The sequence below is a fragment of the Bubalus bubalis genome, chromosome 4 (genome assembly GCF_019923935.1).
Source record: "Bubalus bubalis isolate 160015118507 breed Murrah chromosome 4, NDDB_SH_1, whole genome shotgun sequence".
Classification (NCBI taxonomy): Eukaryota; Metazoa; Chordata; class Mammalia; order Artiodactyla; family Bovidae; genus Bubalus; species Bubalus bubalis.
In genome coordinates this window covers 51,708,661-51,728,923 of record NC_059160.1, presented here as the reverse complement: position 1 = coordinate 51,728,923, position 20,263 = coordinate 51,708,661, and the positions used below count along the sequence as shown (strand labels likewise).

Here is a 20,263-nt window from a genome sequence, read left to right as displayed (position 1 = left end):
TCGCGAAGAGTCGGACACAACTGGGAGACATCACTTTCACTTTTCACTTTCATGCATTGGAGAAGGAAATGGCAACCCACTCCAGTGTTCTTGCCTGGAGAATCCCAGGGACGGGGGAGCCTGGTGGGCTGCCGTCTATGGGGTCACACAGAGTCAGACACGACTGAAGCAACTTAGCAGCATAAGGAGGTTAAGTCTTCAGTTCCTCTCTAATTATTTTATGCATTTAAATCTCATTTCCCACAGCTAAGAGAAGACTGTGCAGGGCAGGGACAATATCTTCTATTTCTTTTGTACAGTGACTAGCACCATGCTTGGAAGATTATGAGCATTATACAGTGGGTAAAATCCTGATATTTATATTTTCACCTTCATTCCACCACTGAAGGGAAACATTTTGCCTCTCCCACGTTAAAGAACAGACACAGTCAGGTTTTCCACAAATGTTCACAAGAATTTCCCATGGTATTTGGTACTGCTAGGAGTTTAGAAACGTTCTTAGCAAACTAATTTTGAATATGAAACAATCGGTGCCTAAAAGAGGGAATTAAAATTTTCATTTAGAAATGGTTTTGCTTCATTCTTCCTGAATTATATTAACAAACACTTTGTTGGAATTTAATAGGCCTCTCGGGCTAGAAAAGTCTCATTTTTCTTTCCCACTGAACTATTTTATAGCAGAACAAATATTAATATACTCCATATGGGCCTATCTTTTTGCCTTTTGTAGGTTATGTCATCCAAAGTTTAAGCTTTTATCTCTTCACAGACAAAGGAAGCATATTTAGGATTTCAAACACTAAAGTGAACTAGTAGAGGTTTTAAATTAAATAGGGAAATGAGCTGCAATGAATGCTGTTCTTTCTTTGATGAAGAGATCATCAGTCTGCTTATTTGTTTGATAGTTATCTTTGTACCTTCTCAGGTTTATTATGCTGTCCAGGTACCACATCCTTGAAAAGGACTGCAGGGAATGAGGCAAATAAGTGAAATAGAAAACCCTGAGGAGATATCAAAATTCCCTTTTGCACATCTTAGAAGGAAGGCCAACAAGGTCTGTCATAGCCTGAAATACTGTATTATGCCTTTGATTTAACAAATTAACAGGTTCTGAGCAGTCAATGGAGCATGTGAATAAATAAGATGTGAAGGCAGAGGAAATGACTGCTTGGTGAGAAAGAATTCAATCATCTCTAAGTCTGCAGAAGAAAGTATACACTCTGGTTCTACGAAATCAAAGTTGTGGGTTCCATGAGCTAATTTGATGCAGATAAAAATTCTCGTTTAAAGCCAGCAACTGTACTCTTAGCCATAGCCAGCAGTCTCATAAATGCTGACTGATGGCATAAAAGGTAGAATGGGTGATCAGCATGGTCAGCTTGGTGCCGATCCATTCTTAATGTTGAGAAAACAAAAAAACCCTCAAAATGCATTGTTGCTGGTGGTGAACTAAACTGAATGCCTTCAGCACATTACTCCAGCCTTGACATATTCCAATTACTCTGGCTGCTCCTGGGCTCTGGGCAGGAACAAGAGTAAGAGCACAATCCATCATACCTACTGACTCTATGCGGACTAAACATCACATCACAAAAGCACATTCATTAGGGTCCTTCTAATTTCAAGACACAGGATAAATACCTAAACAAGGAAATTTGTGACAAGTATGTAGATTTTTAAATTTAAAAAACAGTTTCAAAAAATGGACAATGTGCACCTGGGGCAAAAAAAGACACAAACTCAACCATTCTAAGTCCCAAACAATTTCAATTTCAAGTTTACTTTTTACTTTAAGAAATAATCAGCTATAGGACCAAAATTACTAAGTCAATATTCTCTGAAAAACCTTAAGTTTAAAAACTCCTTACTGGACTTCCTGGTGATCCAGTGGCTAAGAATCCATCAGGAGACACAGGTTCGATCCCTAGTCTAGGAAGATCCCATATGCTGAGTGGCAACTAAGCCCATGAACCTTAAGTACTAAAGCCTCAGCGCCCTAGAGCTTGTGCTCTGCAACAAGAGAAGCCACCGCGATGAGAAGCCCACGCACCACAACTAGGGAGAGACTGCATGCAGTAATGAAGGCCCAGCACAGCCAAAAACAAGTAAATAAATAACATTTTAAAATTCCTTACTATGTAAAAATTCAAACATATACAAAAGTAGAATACAAACTGTCCCCACACCACTCTCATGTCCTATTCCCTCAGGTGCATCCATTTCCAACTCATTCCCAATTCTGCTTTAGCTGAAGTCAACCCTGCACGCTCCCTTAAAGTGACAGTGCACCATATTTCATCTCGAAGCATTTAAGTTATTTCATTGCTAAACATTTCAGTAAATCCTTACAATTCTAACTGAGTGCCAACAGAATCTGTGGTATTTGTGTTTTATTTTTCATTGCCTTTTATTTTAAATACCTAGGTCCGTGAAAGAGGAAATTTGGAGCAAGGAGAAAATTTAGATTTCTCAGTTTTTCTGGAATTTCTGGTACCTAAATACAGTTATAAACTTTTCTCTTCCCGAAGAGGGAAACAGAGCTACCAAGATATAGTCATTTAGTTTAACAAACATTAATTGAGCACTAGAGATGGGGCAAGATGCCAGAGACAAAAAAAAAGAGTAAAACAAAGACCTTTTCTGTAGAATGGGTGAGACAGATACATGAACAGACAATGTCAATATAATGTGGAAAAGCTAGGGTAATGGCATTCACAGGGTACCATGGGAACAGAGAATAAAGGCACTTAGACCAAATTAGGTATTCAAGAAAGACTTCCAGAAGATGACATCTGAGTAAGTGCAAAAATACTGCAAAGAACTGTCACTATGTCATTATAATAAGTTCGATATCAAGTTTCTTTCAAGTGGATTTACTTCATATTGTTGGGTGAGGAATTAGGTGGTGGGGGGAAGTTTCCTTAAAGAATATTAGTCTGAGAAGAGAGTGAAATATCAAGAATTGAATTGAGAGAGTAACAGGGACATATATACACTACCATGCGCAAAACAAGTAGCCAGTGGGAAACTGTTCGAGCACAGGGAGCTCAGCCGGGTGCTGTGATGACCTGGAGGGGTGGGGTGGCGCTGAGGATATATGTTATGTCTTGTTCACTTTGTTGTACAGCAGAAACTAACACAACGTTGTAAAGCAATTATACCCCCCAAAACAAAACAAAACCATTCTATCATGTCTTGAGAGAATACCAAAAGGCCTGGTCTCTACCCTCAAGGAGGTAGGAATCTATATAGAGAAAAATTAAGCATGCATTAGAAAATTTTACTATGGAATAACTAATCAAAATACAGATTTTAGTGACGGGAAGACAGGTATGGACTGAAATATTTAAGTAAGAGCTGGGACTTCAACCAAGATTTTGAATGTAAGTTTCAGTTCAGTTCAGTTCAGTCGCTCAGTCGTGTCCGACTCTTTGCGACCCCATGAATCGCTTAAACCTAGATCAAAAAAGGAAGCCAGCTGAGTAAAGAATATTAAAATATATGTCTTAAGTGGTAAAGAATTCTTCATCTTTAAAAAGTTTTTATTTATTCTTCCATATTTGGATTAAGTGAAGTAGGCAGGGAAAGGTCAAGATTTTTAATCTAAACCTCAAGCCTCCACAGAGATATGTGAATGTGTGTGCTCATGTATGTGTTAGATATGTTAGTGCTGGAGCATGAAGATTTGAATTGAGAATTTACAAGCAGATTCTAAACTATTCCATTGGAATAATACAATGTCAGGTACAAAAACAAAGATCTTCTCTGGAAGGTATCTAATTCTTGGGGAGGACTAAAAACACAAACTCATAAAAATGAAAGTTGTAAAAGACACATAAGAAAATTCAATCAATACTACAAGATTAAAAAAAATTTCAACTGTCACTCAGAGATTAATGATTCACCATTTATAATTCTATGTTTAATAACAGTAACAATAACAATAGCATCAGCCAACATTCATATAGCATGTACTATGAAGCCAAGTAATTAAATCATTTAATCCTCCAAAGTGCCTATGAGGCAGGTACTACTACAGATCTTCCTTACCTTATCATGAGGATACATCCAAAAAAACCATGGTAAGTTGAAAACACTGTAAATGCATTTAATACAACTACCCTACTGAACATCATAGCTTAGCCTAGCCTGCCTTAAATGTGCTCAGAACACTAACATTATTCTACAGCTGGGCAAAATCATCTAACACAAAGCCTATTTTACACTAAAGTACTGAATAGTTGATATAATTCATTCACTACTGTACTGAAAGTGAAAAACAGAATGGTTGTCTGGGTACAGAATGGTCTTAAGTGGATCGGTTTATTGGTTGGTTGCCCTCATGATCGTACAGCTGACTGGGAACTGTGGCTGACTGTCACTGCCCAGATCTTAAGTCAGGATTATACTGAGTATCACTAGCCTGGGAAATATCAAAATTCAAAAACTGAAGTATGGTTTCCACTGAATGCATTATTGCTTTTGCACATCATGAAGTTGAAAAATCATTTAAGTTGTACTGTCTATATCCCTCCCACTTTACAGAGGAGGTTTGAATACACAGTGAGATTAGTAATTACTCTTTCCTTAATTCTAGTTTTTCAAACTTTATTCATCAGAATTTGGGCTTTCCAGGTGGTTCAGTGGTAAAAAACACATCCGCCAATGCTGGAGATAGGGGGTCGATCCCTGGGTCAGGTAAATCCCCAGGAGAAGGAAATGGCAACCCACTCGAGTATTTAAGCCTGGAGAATTCCATGGACAGAGGAACCTGGAGGGCCCCAGTCCCTGGGGTCACAGAGTCGGACACGACTGGGGCATGTACCCACAATCAGAATTTACATCAGAGGCTAACAAAAGACATATAGGTGTACTGTGAGAATAAGGTTGAAATCTAATATTTGTATAAATTCAGATAAATGTCTTATATCCTTCATTAACTTAAGTGAAATGGTGCATGACACTATCTTGGCAAAGAACCATAAAGATAAATGTCAAATCCATCCATGAGGTAAAGAGGTAAAGTTACAAATAGGAACTTACTCTAAAAATGGTGTGTTTAATAGACCAAAGAATGGTCTCTTAAACATTTCCCATCAGATTGAGGAAAGCATCTTTTTCATAATACTTACATACATGGAGAAAATAAATTATAATGAATGACCATAGCATATACAGCAATAAAGGTAGCCAGTAGTAAAAACGCATTTGAAATAACTTCTGTCCCTACTGAACAGTAGAAAAATATTACTCCCCAGACAGGATTAGTTGCTTTTTTTTCCAACCTCTGACAGCAAATTATGCATAGCTATTTCCAGCATTTATTTATATTACGTGACATTATAGTACAGTTATTTGTTCAGTAGTCTTCTCTTCAGGCTGTGAGTCTTTGAGTATAGGGCCTGAATTTATGCATCCTGGGATTTAAAGCCCATACCTGCATCTAGTATCATGAATAGAATGAAGGCTTACTGAAGGAATAAATGAATGAATGATTTGATAGGTGACATCTAATAAAATCTCGAGCACTATAAATCATTATAGAAAAGTTAAAACATCAATAAGGTCACAAGGGTTTTGTTACTTTATGAGTAGATTCTTGTCTCCCTTGTTGAGCATTTAAGGCCTTTTTACATTGGTCCTAATCTACCCTTTTAATCTTTTCTCATCTTCTCTTCTTCTAGTTAGATCCACTGTATGAATTACTTCCATTTTCTGGCTTGAGTTCTGTGCTCTATCATCTCTATACTTTTACTCAGTAATCTCCAAAAGTTTTAGCTTATGCAGTCCTTCAGTATAAATAAGTATACTTTACTTAACACTGTGATAATATGCTTATTGTAAAGCAATCATAAAAACAGAAGAAATATTTTAAACAAATGAGGTAGACATACATAAACAGAAGTTTTAATCTTTCCTTTATGTAAACAATGCATTGTTTTGCATGTACTTCACTTTTAAAATCACTGATTTATATCAGAAAAACAAATCCCATAGAGTACTTGTGAGAATAAAATGAGTCTCTACATGTAAAGCATTTAGAACAACACTGGTCATATAGGTAACACAGTAGATGTCAGTTAATTCGGTTAACATTATTACTGTCAATGCAGTTTCTTTCGACTGGAAAATTAATAATTCCACATACTTATCCTCCAGTCCCACTCCTACAAACCCCCTTGAAGGCCAAATTCATATGATATTTTTTCAAAGAATTGTTTGAATGCATCTCTTAAGTTAGGATTTCTCAAAGTAGGAGGTACTAAATCCTACAGAGCTTAGCAAGAAGCCATGGCTAAAAAGCCAAAATAAAGATGGAACAGTTGGAAAAAATTAAGGATGGGTTTCTAGAAAATGAGGCAAATGAAAAAAGAAGTGATTATTAACCCTAAGAAAAATAAAATACACAAAAAGGAAATATAGTACATTATCTGGCTCTGTAGTAAACAACGCTTGTGTGTGTTAGTCGCTTGGTCATGTCCGACTCTTTGCAACCTCATGGACCGTAGCTAAGCCAGGCTCCTCTATCCATGGGGATTCTCCAGGCAAGAACACTGGAGAACACTATAGGGTTGCCATGCCTTTCTCCAGGGGATCTTCCCAACTCAGTCATCTCCCAGGTCTTCTACACTGCAGGCAGATTCTTTACCATCTGAGCCACCAAGGAAGCCCAAACAATGTTTAGATAGACCCAATGACAGAAACATTGACTACTAATTTAACCCCAAACTGTGATATAACCATATGGGAAAGATACAGCATTATGCCAGCCCCCAAATCCTCAACTTTTGTTAGCAAAAGTCTAAAGGGAATTAAACATGAACTAGAAACTTAGGTATATTACTTTAAAACTCATAGATAAGTACCAGAAGAAATTTAAAAACAATACAGAAAAGGAAAAGATTTTCTTTCTAGAAACTTCTACCATGAGATCAGCAGTGAGAATGGCATCTGCTCTTCTTTTCAATAGTAACAGGAGAAGTTAAAAGGCAAGGAAGCTTTCTCCTTGCTTTCAAAAATTTAAAAGAAAATTTAAAAGAAACAGAATTTTATATCCAGTCAACCTATTCAAAGCATTTTACAACATGCAAAGACTCAAAATTTTTTCTCCTATGCAGCACTCTTCCTCAGGAATTTATCTGCCAAGACATATTCATACTAAAGAAGAGAATAAAAAAAAAAAAGAGGAGAGTGAGAGGACACAGAATCCAGAAAATAGGAAATCCAATAGGTCTATTGATCAAATCATATTAAAAGTTATTGGTTTTAAGAAGATCAATATGAAGGCATTCAGCTGATTTTTAAAATGTTAAAATATTTCTTGTGCTTTTAGACTTAGTTATACTTTAACATTAATCTGAACATAAAAAAAATTACAAGAGGTTTTCTCTCTTACCTGTAACACAGCAGCAAATAAGTATACTACTACAAAGATCACAGTTAAAGAAGTGTGACCACTTTTCATCAAATGAATAGTGTAGAGGAAAATTAAATGTCCAGGTATCACTAAAAGCAGCAGAACTTGAGCAGACTTATTATTTACTCCTGTAACATAAAATATAAAAGTTGTTAAAACAAAATCATGTATTGGTGAATAATAGATCATAGTTATTAAAATTTGAGGATTACTTCTAGTTATTACTACTATAGTGCACAGAATCACATAAAATTCAATTGCTAAAAATGAATTTTAACTATTTATAATTTTCTTAATTTTTAGAAATTTTCCCTATATGTTATATATTAATTAAATGAAAGGTGGTTGATGAAAGCTTGCTGTGAAGAACACTGATCAAACTATAACATTAGAAAAATGGAGGGAAGACAAAAGAAAAAATATGAAGTTCTTAAAGTACTGGAATGTATTTTTTTCCTACATCATTTAATTCCTTATTATTGATCATTTTAATAACTAAATGATACCTAATCATCTTCTAATAGAGGTTTTTTGGTCATTAAATGTTTTAATTTTATTTTTCCTTTAGAAGTCTTTCACTGCTATTAAAAGACTGGGTATTTCTGAACCTCATTCAAAAGTTACACTTATTACAATACATTTATTTTCATCAGAAAAAAAAAAGTTTTAAAGAATTGTGAGGTTTAAAATTGTGGTTTCGAGGTTTCCCTGGTGGTCCAGTGGTTAAGACTCTGAGCTTCCACGGCAAGGAGCACAGGTTTGATCCCTGGTGGCATAAGTTCTGCATGCCCGCCACACGTGCAGTCAAAAATAAAATAAAATTGTGGTTTAGTTTTTTGGATATCATATGCCTGGGACATAACAATGTCCTTGTAACTGAGGTTACCCCTCTCATTCTGCTTGCTGGGAATCAAAGGCCTACATTTAGAAAGGTCAAAAGATTAATGTACGAAAGAGTGTGTGCTATGTGGTTAGCTGCTCAGTTGTGTCCGACTTTTTGCAACCCGAAGGACTGTGGCCCGCCAGGCATCTCTGTCCACGGGGATTGTCCAGGCAACAGTACTGGAGTGGGTTGCCATGCCCTTCTCCAGGGGATCTTCCCAACTCAGGATCGAACCCAGGTCTCCTGCATTGCAGGTGGATTCTTTACCAGCTGAACCATTAGGGAAGCCCATAAAAGAGTATGCTTCCCTAAATCACCTAACAATGTTTTCTTATATGCACAAGGTTCTTCTTTCCTAACTTATAAACAAGATATCCAAGAGAAAGATAAAAAAGAAAAACTATACAAGGTTCTTTAACAATTGCAAAATTGATCCACAGTCTTTGGTTGTTGCTGTTCACTGAGATTTAGTGAACAAAATCCACTCTATTTAAAATCTATCTGGCTCTCAGAAACAGAAAATTGGGCAACATTCATAAACAAAATATGTATTCAACAAATGTTGCCTGCCTGTACTCATAGAGAGGAAGAGTTCCAGGAATAAAATATGCAAAAATCCACAAGCACCTACCTGGACCAAAAAAAGTTCTAAAAGGGTAGTAACAACCTTTGGGTTCATCAGGCAATTCTCCTGGAATGCTGTGTAAATGAAGGTAGGTAGAAATCCTACTGGCCTGAATGGCCACCAAATTACCACCAATACCTGAAACAGAAGAAAAAACAAATAAGATAGTTAGCTTTGTATTTTCAATAATGTGCACAAAGTCAACTGAATTTATGTCTCTATGTCACCCTCTGGGCCAATAAAACAGAACAAAGAGTTCTTCTGAAATGTTGATTTATTTGATGTTGATGTAGATATTCCAAAGGCATAAAATTCCTGCTATGAATGACTCATTCATTGTTTTTTCAAATCTAACTCACTGTTTGGTCTGAAAGCAGAGTAAGTAATTTTTAAAAATTACTATCGCAATCAAGATGTAAAACTAGGTAACAATATGTTTCACATTTATCATCTTAATACATTTATTCAAATAGATAAGGCATGATACATGTCTTCTCAGATTTTGTTGGGGTCCTTTAATGGACTGGGACCTGGTGGTCCGGAGTCGACGATAAGAAAGTGAAAGATAGAAAGAGGCTGATATTCCCTGGTTTATGCAGAGAACCAATAAAGCCCTTGACACAGGGCTTGCATCGCTCACGAAGGCACAGGGAGCCCTCTCAAGGGGATGAAGGCACAGGGTGCCTTCTTGAGGCGGTCTTGGAAGCCCAGGCAGTAGAGTGAGCATGACGGGTTTCTACACTCCAGAGAATTAGCCGGAGAGAGAGAGAGAGAGAAACAAAAAAGACATGGGGACCTAAGCTCTGATGGAGCAAAGGTGCTTTAATGATCTTTCTGTGAGTATATATAGGCTGTTTCTTTCTTGTACAAGAAAAAATTTATTTCTTGTACAAGAAGATCAGAGAACCAAATGTAGAGCAACCGTTACCAAGGGAACAAGGGATTAATAATGGTCACAAGGTCAGGAGACAATCCATATCTCAAGAAAGAGGATTGAGACTAAGCAGTTTTGTCATAAGGAGAGTGTTTACCGAAGGAGACCCAAGCCTGTCTCATACAGTGACCTCAGTCCCGGGAACAGCTTGCTGCTCCACTTGATAAGGAACACAGGATTTATGAGAAACAGCACGTAGGAATCTTCCTGTTAAACATCCCTTGACAAGATTACTAAAGAAATTGGTATAAGACACTGAAAAAAAATACTCAAGAAAGTGATCTTTTAACCTAGATTATCCTCTCATGTACTCTGAGGAAGAGGAGTTAATGCCAACAAGCAAAATTAATTCCAAAGGGTGGTAAGTACACCCAGGGTGAATTAGGACAACCCAAACTCTTCCTACTTTGACAGATTATGAGAGAAGGAGATAGTAGCCATAAAAACAAGTAGGAAGAAAACAACTGAAAATTTCAAATTGTTGAATGCTGAGCATGAGCTAAAATAATCATTAAGAATACCTGTGAGCCCTGGACACAAGGGGAGTCTACACCCACTGTCAACTGTTTCTGCAAGTGTGCCATGAGTGCTTGTGAGACAGACTCAGGCAGGACAGGACACTTGAGAGAGCCAACCTTGGTGGCACACAGCAAGGAATCACATCCAGGACTTCCCTGGTGGTCCAGTGGTTAAGAATCGGCCTGCCAATGCAGGGAGCACAGGTTCCATTCCCGGTCTGAGAAGATCCTACATGCCACAGAGCAACTAAAGCCTGTGAGTCACAACTACGGAGCCCTCATGCTCTAGAGCCCACGCTCTGCAAGAGAAGCCACTACAATTGGAAGCCTGCACACTGCAATTAGAGAGTAGCTTCTGCTCACCACAGTTAGAGAAAGCCTGCACCCAGCAATGAACACCCAGCACAGCCAAAAATTAAATGCATAAATAAATAAGTTTTTAAAAAAGAGAAAGAAACTGCATCCATTTCTGACTCCCCGTCTCATATGAGGGCTTCCCTGGTGGCTCAGATGGTAAAGAATCTGCCTGCGATGCAGGGGACCTGGGTTGGTAAGATCCCCTGGAGAAGGAAATGGCAACCTACCCCAATGTTCTTGCCTGAATCCCCATGGACAGAGGAGGCTGGCAGGCTGTAGTCCAGAGAGTTGGACATGGCTGAGCGACTGAACAACAACAACAACAACAACAAAATTGGGATCATCTAAACTGAGTCCAGCCGGCTGATTCTAAATATAAAAGTTTTCACTATAAAAAATAAAAGCCTGTGAATGAATGGAGTGAGCAAATGTCTGCAATCTCTCATCATTCTTAAAACTGTTCTGCTCAAGAGGGAGAATAAAAGAATGTTTTCTATAGAAACTGAACAAGAGAGACTCAGGCCTCAAGGATACCAGACACTATGTGGTACTGATGGAAAATAAGGATGAACTGGAAGTCTGCATAATTAACAGTGGGATTCCTTCAGACCTTCATTTTGCTCCAAGGGGCAGGCAGGAGTCTAACATGCCAGAGAGGAAGTTCGATGTTCAAACTTGGAGGGCTCCCCATGACATGGCCAACCAACCCCACCCCAATCTTCCAATAGTAAAGTGCCCAGTCAACCACCCTCTCCCACCTCCAAGCTCCTTAGCTTCTCAATGCCTCAGGTGCCTTCCTGCAAAACAGAGAAAACAATCCCGCTTTCATAGAGATGATGACATGAGCAAGTTTGTGTTTATACTTGGCGACTTTACCACTCTTTTTTCATCAACTGATAGACCACACTGATAAAAAATCAGAACTATGAAGAAGTTTTTTTAACAATATTATCAATCAACTTGATCTAAAGGACATTTACAGGACACATCACCCAACAATAGCAGAATACATAATTTTTACAAGTGTACACAGATGGACCACACTGTGAGCCATAAAACAAGGTTCAATAAATTTGAAATAATTGCAACATATAAAGTATGTTTTCTGGCCACAATGGAAAAGATAGATATCTGAAAATTTCCCCAAATGCTGGAAAGTAAATAATACCCTTCCAAATAACCCACAAATCAAAGAAAAAAAATCACATAGGAAATTTTAAAATATTCTGGATTTAATGAAAATGAAAACACAACATATTGAGATTTGTGGGAGGTACCTAGAGTAGTACTTATAAATTCACAGGATTAAATCTTACATTAGAAGAGAAGAGTACTACTCTATATAAAATAACTAATAAGAAACTGCTGTATAGCACAGGGAATTCTGCTGAGTACTCTATAATGGCCTATTTGGGAAAAGACTCTAGAATGCTAAAAAAAAAAAGAGTGGATGTATGTATAACTGATTCACTTTGCTGTACACCTGAAACTAACACAACATTGTAAATCAACTATACTCCAATAAAACATTTTTAAAAACTCACATAATGAGACTAGCATAACTCTGCATTCAAAATCCAACAATGACAATATAAAAAAGGAAAATTATAAGCCAATCTTGTGAATCAAAATAAATGTAAAAAGATATCAATCTGCTGGCAAACCAAATCCAGCAAAATGTTAAATGTGTAAAATACATCACCAAAAAATCAGATTTATCTTAGGAATATAAGACTGACTTAATAATTGAAAATAATACATATAGCACATTAACAAATAAATGAAGGAAAAAGATGATTATATTATATGAATAAACAGAAAAGTTGATAAAATTCAGCATTTTATTATTTATTATTAAAAATGCTTAGCAAACCAGGAATTGAGGGGGACTTCTTTAAACTGATAACCACATACACTCACCCCCCAACACACATCCACACACGAAATCTGTCATATACAAAAGAGGTACTGCAGATCAATAAAGACTGACATAGATTTTTCAATAAATAGTGTTTTTTAATTGCATATTTTTAATTCAAAAATTAATATTAAATGGAAGTCTTTTAATTACTCTATCGTAAAAGCTCTAAGTAAAACAGTTCATTTTAACTTGGGTAAACAGTTTTCATGGCAGCCACAGCATTATACTTCATATATGTTGTTCTCCTGTCAGGTAACATCCAACAGATAAGGTACCAAGAGCTCAGAACAGTTACTAATTGTTTGCTCTTTACATTCTGTAACATAAATAGCCACTATCTCAATCAAGCTACAGGCATCATGATAACAGAGGGAATTTGTCTTACTGCTAGCTGTACATAGCAGACACTGATCTAATTTGTTGGATAGCTATTTCATATTTTAAAATATAATTTTAATTAATTTATTTATTATAATTGGAGGCTAATTACTTTTCAATATTGTGGTGGTTTTTGCCATACATGGACATGAATCAGCCACAGGTGTATAAGATAGTTATTAAACACCAAAAAAAAATACCAGTGGGGGTGTAATGGAATTGTGAATTAGTAAAGATTCCCTGGTGCTTCAGATGGTAAAGTGTCTGCCCGCAATGCGGGAGACCCGGGTTTGATCCCTGGGTTGGGAAGATCCCCTGGAGAAGGAAATGGCAACCCACTCCAGTACTCTTGCCTAGAAAATTCCATGGATGGAGGAGCCTAGTGGGCTACAGTCTATGCGGTTGCAAAGAGTCGGACACGACTGAGCAACTTGACTTCAAAGGTGAAGTGGCCAGTCTTAGATGAAAGAGTCCACTCTTCTTCTGGGATACAAGTAGAAAAGGTTAAGAGTAGAGGTTAAGGTTAAGAGGTTAAGAAGAGGGGTAAAAGAGGAGGAAGGAGAAGGAAGCTGGGAGGTACTGGCCTAAAGCCTCTGTCTTCTCTGCACAGCTGCCCTACAGCAGACATTAAAGGAACTTCTGGCAGGTGGAAAACAAAGCTAGATGGAAATCTGAATCTACAGAAAGGAAACAAGAGTGCTGAAAATGTTAAATATATCAGATCAGATCAGATCAGTCGCTCAGTCGTGTCCGACTCTTTGCAACCCCATGGATCGCAGCACGCCAGGCCTCCCTGTCCATCACCAACTCCCGGAGTTCACTCAGACTCACGTCCATCGAGTTAGTGATGCCATCCAGCCATATCATCCTCTGTCGTCCCTTTGTCCTCTTGCCCCCAATCCCTCCCAGCATCAGAGTCTTTTCCAATGAGTCAACTCTTCGCATGAGGTGGCCAAAGTACTGGAGTTTCAGCTTTAGCATCAGTCCTTCCAAAGAAATCCCAGGGCTGATCTCCTTCAGAATGGACTGGTTGGATCTCCTTGCAGTCCAAGGGACTCTCAAGAGTCTTCTTCAACACCACAGTTCAAAAGCATCAATTCTTCGGCACTCAGCCTTCTTCACAGTCCAACTCTCACATCCATACATGACCACAGGAAAAACCATAGCCTTGACTAGACGAACTCTCTGCTTTTCAATATGCTATCTAGGTTGGTCATAACTTTCCTTCCAAGGAGTAAGCGTCTTTTAATTTCATGGCTGCAGTCACCATTTGCAGTGATTTTGGAGCCCAGAAAAATAAAGTCTGACACTGTTTGCACTGTTTTCCCATCTATTTCCCATGAAGTGATGGGACTGGATGCCATGATCTTCGTTTTCTTTTTTTTTTTTTTATTTTATTTTACTTTTAAATTTTACATAATTGTATTAGTTTTGCCAAATATCAAAATGAATCCACCACGGGTATACATGTGTTCCCCATCCTGTACCCTCCTCCCTCCTCCCTCCCCATACCATCCCTCTGGGTCGTCCCAGTGCACCAGCCCCAAGCATCCAGTATCGTGCATCGAACCTGGACTGGCAACTCGTTTCATACATGATATTTTACATGTTTCAATGCCATTCTCCCAAATCTTCCCACCCTTTCCCTCTCTCACAGAGTCCATAAGACTGTTCTATACATCAGTGTCTCTTTTGCTGTCTCGTACACAGGGTTATTGTTACCATCTTTCTAAATTCCATATATATGCGTTAGTATACTGTATTGGTGTTTTTCTTTCTGGCTTACTTCACTCTGTATAATAGGCTCCAGTTTCATCCACCTCATTAGAACTGATTCAAATGTGTTCTTTTTAATGGCTGAGTAGTACTCCATTGTGTATATGTACCATAGCTTTCTTATCCATTCATCTGCTGATGGACATCTAGGTTGCTTCCATGTCCTGGCTATTATAAACAGTGCTGCGATGAACATTGGGGTACACGTGTCTCTTTCCCTTCTGGTTTCCTCAGTGTGTATGCCCAGCAGTGGGATTGCTGGATCATAAGGCAGTTCTATTTTCAGTTTTTTAAGGAATTTCCACACGGTTCTCCATAGTGGCTGTACTAGTTTGCATTCCCACCAACAGTGTAAGAGGGTTCCCTTTCCTCCACACCCTCTCCAGCATTTATTGCTTGTAGACTTTTGGATCGCAGCCATTCTGACTGGTGTGAAATGGCACCTCATAGTGGTTTTGATTTGCATTTCTCTGATAATGAGTGATGTTGAGCATCTTTTCATGTGTTTGTTAGCCATCTGTATGTCTTCTTTGGAGAAATGTCTATTTAGTTCTTTGGCCCATTTTTTGATTGGGTCATTTATTTTTCTGGAATTGAGCTGTAGGAGGTGCTTGTATATTCTCGAGATTAGTTGTTTGTCAGTTGCTTCATTTGCTATTATCTTCTCCCATTCTGAAGGCTGTCTTTTCACCTTGCTAATAGTTTCCTTTGATGTGCAGAAGCTTTTAAGGTTAATTAGGTCCCATTTGTTTATTTTTGCTTTTATTTCCAATATTCTGGGAGGTGGGTCATAGAGGATCCTGCTGTGATGTATGTCAGAGAGTGTTTTGCCTATGTTCTCCTCTAGGAGTTTTATGGTTTCTGGTCTTACGTTTAGATCTTTAATCCATTTTGAGTTTATTTTTGTGTATGGTGTTAGAAAGTGTTCTAGTTTCAGTCTCTTACAAGTGGTTGACCAGATTTCCCAGCACCACTTGTTAAAGAGATTGTCTTTAATCCATTGTATATTCTTGCCTCCTTTGTCGAAGATAAGGTGACCATAGGTGCGTGGATTTATCTCTGGGCTTTCTATTTTGTTCCATTGATCTATATTTCTGTCTTTGTGCCAGTACCATACTGTCTTGATAACTGTGGCTTTGTAGTAGAGCCTGAAGTCAGGTAGGTTGATTTCTCCAGTTCCATTCTTCTTTCTCAAGATCGCTTTGGCTATTCGAGGTTTTTTGTATTTCCATACAAATTGTGAAATTATTTGTTCTAGCTCTGTGAAGAATACTGTTGGTAGCTTGATAGGGATAGCATTGAGTCTATAAATTGCTTTGGGTAGTATACTCATTTTCACTATATTGATTCTTCCAATCCATGAACATGGTATATTTCTCCATCTGTTACTGTCCTCTTTGATTTCTTTCACCAGTGTTTTATAGTTTTCTATATATAGGTCTTTAGTTTCTTTAGGTAGATATATTCCTAAGTATTTTATTCTTTCCATTGCAATGGTGAATGGAATTGTTTCCTTAATTTCTCTTTCTGTTTTCTCATTATTAGTGTATAGGAATGCAAGGGATTTCTGTGTGTTGATTCTATATCCTGCAACTTTACTATAGTCATTGATTAGTTCTGGTAATTTTCTGGTGGAGTCTTTAGGGTTTTCTATGTAGAGGATCATGTCATCTGCAAACAGTGAGAGCTTTACTTCTTCTTTTCCAATTTGGATTCCTTTTGTTTCTTTTTCTGCTCTGATTGCTGTGGCCAAAACTTCCAAAACTATGTTGAATAGTAATGGTGAAAGTGGGCACCCTTGTCTTGTTCCTGACTTTAGAGGAAATGCTTTCAATTTTTCCCCATTGAGGATAATGTTTGCTGTGGGTTTGTCATATATAGCTTTTATTATGTTGAGGTATGTTCCCTCTATTCCTGCTTTCTGGAGAGTTTTTATCATAAATGGATGTTGAATTTTGTCAAAGGCTTTCTCTGCATCTATTGAGATAATCACATGGTTTTTATTTTTCAATTTGTTAATGTGGTGTATTACACTGATTGATTTGCGGATGATCTTCATTTTCTGAATGTTGAGTTTTAAGCCAACTTTTTCACTCTCCACTTTCACTTTCATCAAGAGGCTTTTTAGTTCCTCTTCACTTTCTGCCATAAGGGTGGTGTCATCTGCATATCTGAGGTTATTGGTATTTCTCCTGGAAATCTTGATTCCAGCTTGTGTTTCTTCCAGTCCAGCATTTCTCATGATGTACTCTGCATATAAGTTAAATAAACAGGGTGACAGTATACAGCCTTGACGTACTCCTTTTCCTGTTTGGAACCCGTCTGTTGTTCCATGTCCAGTTTGAACTGTTGCTTCCTGACCTGCATACAAATTTCTCAAGAGGCAGGTCAGGTGGTCTGGTATTCCCATCTCTTTCAGAATTGTCCACAGTTTATTGTGATCCACACAGTCAAAGGCTTTGGCATAGTTGATAAAGCAGAAATAGATGTTTTTCTGGAACTCTCTTGCTTTTTCCATGATCCAGCAGATGTTGGCAATTTGATCTCTGGTTCCTCTGCCTTTTCTAAAACCAACTTGAACATCAGGAAGTTCACGGTTCACATATTGCTGAAGCCTGGCTTGGAGAATTTTGAGCATTACTTTACTAGCGTGTGAGATGAGTGCAATTGTGCAGTAGTTTGAGCATTCTTTGGCATTGCCTTTCTTTGGGATTGGAATGAAAACTGACCTTTTCCAGTCCTGTGGCCACTGCTGAGTTTTCCAAATTTGCTGGCATATTGAATGCAGCACTTTCACAGCATCATCTTTCAGGATTTGGAATAGCTCAACTGGAATTCTATCACCTCCACTAGCTTTGTTCGTAGTGATGCTTTCTAAGGCCCACTTGACTTCACATTCCAGGATGTCTGGCTCTAGGTCAGTGATCACACCATTGTGATTATCTTGGTCGTGAAGATCTTTTTTGTACAGTTCTTCTGTGTATTCTTGCCACCTCTTCTTACTATCTTCTGCTTCTGTTAGGTCCATACCATTTCTGTCCTTTATTGAGCCCATCTTTCCATGAAATGTTCCCTTGGTATCTCTGATTTTCTTGAAGAGATCTCTAGTCTTTCCCATTCTGTTGTTTTCCTCTATTTCTTTGCATTGATGGCTGAAGAAGGCTTTCTTATCTCTTCTTGCTATTCTTTGGAACTCTGCATTCAGATGTTTATCTTTCCTTTTCTCCTTTGCTTTTCACTTCTCTTCTTTTCACAGCTATTTGTAAGGCCTCTCCAGACAGCCATTTTGCTTTTTTGCATTTCTTTTCCATGGGGATGGTCTTGATCCCTGTCTCCTGTACAATGTCACGAACCTCATTCCATAGTTCATCAGGCACTCTATCTATCAGATCTAGGCCCTTAAATCTGTTTCTCACTTCCACTGTATAATCATAAGGGATTTGATTTAGGTCATACCTGAATGGTCTAGTGGTTTTCCCTACTTTCTTCAATTTAAGTCTGAATTTGGCAATAAGGAGTTCATGGTCTGAGCCACAGTCAGCTCCTGGTCTTGTTTTTGCTGACTGTATACAGCTTCTCCATCTGCAAAGAATATAATCAATCTGATTTTGGTGTTGACCATCTGGTGATGTCCATGTATAGAGTCTTCTCTTGTGTTGTTGGAAGAGGGTGTTTGCTATGACCAGTACATTTTCTTGGCAAAACTCTATTAGTCTTTGCCCTGCTTCATTCTGTATTCCAAGGCCAAATTTGCCTGTTACTCCAGGTGTTTCTTGACTTCCTACTTTTGCATTCCAGTCCCCTATAATGAAAAGGACATCTTTTTTGGGTGTTAGTTCTAAAAGGTCTTGTAGGTCTTCATAGAACCAGTTAACTTCAGCTTCTTCAGTGTTACTGGTTGGGGCATAGACTTGGATTACTGTGATACTGAATGGTTTGCCTTGGAAACGAACAGAGATCATTCTGTCATTTTTGAGATTGCATCCAAGTACTGCATTTCGGACTCTTTTGTTGACCATGATGGCTACTACATTTCTTCTGCGGGATTCCTGCCCGCAATAGTAGATATAATGATCATCTGAGTTAAATTCACCCATTCCAGTCCATTTCAGTTCGCTGATTCCTAGAATGTTGACATTCACTCTTGCCATCTCTTGTTTGACCACTTCCAATTTGCCTTGATTCATGGACCTGACATTCCAGGTTCCTATGCAATATTGCTCTTTACAGCATTGGACCTTGCTTCTATCACCAGTCACATCCACAGCTGGGTATTCTTTTTGCTTTGGCTCCATCCCTTCATTCTTTCTGGAGTTATTTCTCCTCTGATCTCCAGTAGCATATTGGGCACCTACTGACCTGGGGAGTTTCTCTTTCAGTATCCTATCATTTTGCCTTTTCATACTGTTCATGGGGTTCTCAAGGCAAGAATACTGAAGTGGTTTGCCATTCCCTTCTCCAGTGGACCACATTCTGTCAGATCTCTCTACCATGACCTGCCCATCTTGGGTTGCCCCACAGGTGTGGCTTAGTTTCATTGAGTTAGACAAGGCTGTGGTCCTAGTGTGATTAGATTGACTAGTTTTCTGTGAGTATGGTTTCAGTGTGTCTGCCCTCTGATGCCCTCTTGCAACACCTACCGTCTTACTTGGGTTTCTCTTACCTTGGCCTTGGTTAAATATATAGGGAAATATAAAAAGATACCAACCCCTCAGTTTTAATCTTTTAAAAAAATAACTGTGGAAAGCAAAAATGTTACACGGTTTATAACAAAGTAGAATGTATGACAAAAAGAGCTCAGAAGAAAGAGTGAAATTGCAAAAGGATAAGACATAAGGTTCTTATACATAAAGGATAAGAGATAAGGTTCTTATCCTTTATGTAAAGTGGTATATTGCTGTTTGAAAGAGACTGTGATAAAGATATAATAAGCCCTAGATTAGTAGTTCTCAAAGTATGGTCTGGAAAGAAGGTTAGAAGGAAGGTTAGATTCAGAAATTCTAACTCCTGGACAACATACGTACCAGAAGGGGAGGTTCACATCATATATTAGCATGGAAAAAGCTTTATGAAATTCTGTGGAAAAGAAATCTTTTTAACCTAATGTTTCCCAAACTTAGCTGACCACAGAACTCACTTATCAAATTATACTTATTAACATATCGAGAACTATTGTTACAGGAAATATATTTTAGAAAATGTTATTGGTTTTGAGAGTTGTTAATAAAATTTAAGATACCCTAGATATGAGTCCTTATCTTTATTTGAGGATTAAATAGTATGCATAGAGACCTAAAAGTCATTTGCCACATAGTAGGGGCTTACTAAATAGCAAATGATGATGATAATGATATGATAAAGACTATGACAAAACAGGGATCTTTTAAATAGTACATGCCTTAGCACATTTCAAATGAAATTCATTTCTCAGAAGTTCCACTTTTTCTGAGGAAT

General features: G+C 37.9%; 1 protein-coding gene across 14 annotated transcripts in view; it reads right to left on the bottom strand.

Moving 5' to 3' along the window:
- Positions 1 to 20,263, bottom strand: part of SLC41A2 (solute carrier family 41 member 2) — a 149,200-nt gene that overhangs the window by 21,507 nt on the left and 107,430 nt on the right. For all 14 annotated transcript variants that reach the window (XM_044941408.2, XM_044941406.2, XM_044941410.2 and 11 more), the window contains 2 exons: positions 8,932 to 9,063; positions 7,397 to 7,545 (listed from right to left, as the gene is read on the bottom strand). In XM_044941408.2, coding sequence (XP_044797343.1) covers positions 7,397 to 7,545; positions 8,932 to 9,063 — 281 coding nt within the window. The remainder of the gene's footprint in view (positions 1 to 7,396; positions 7,546 to 8,931; positions 9,064 to 20,263) is intronic.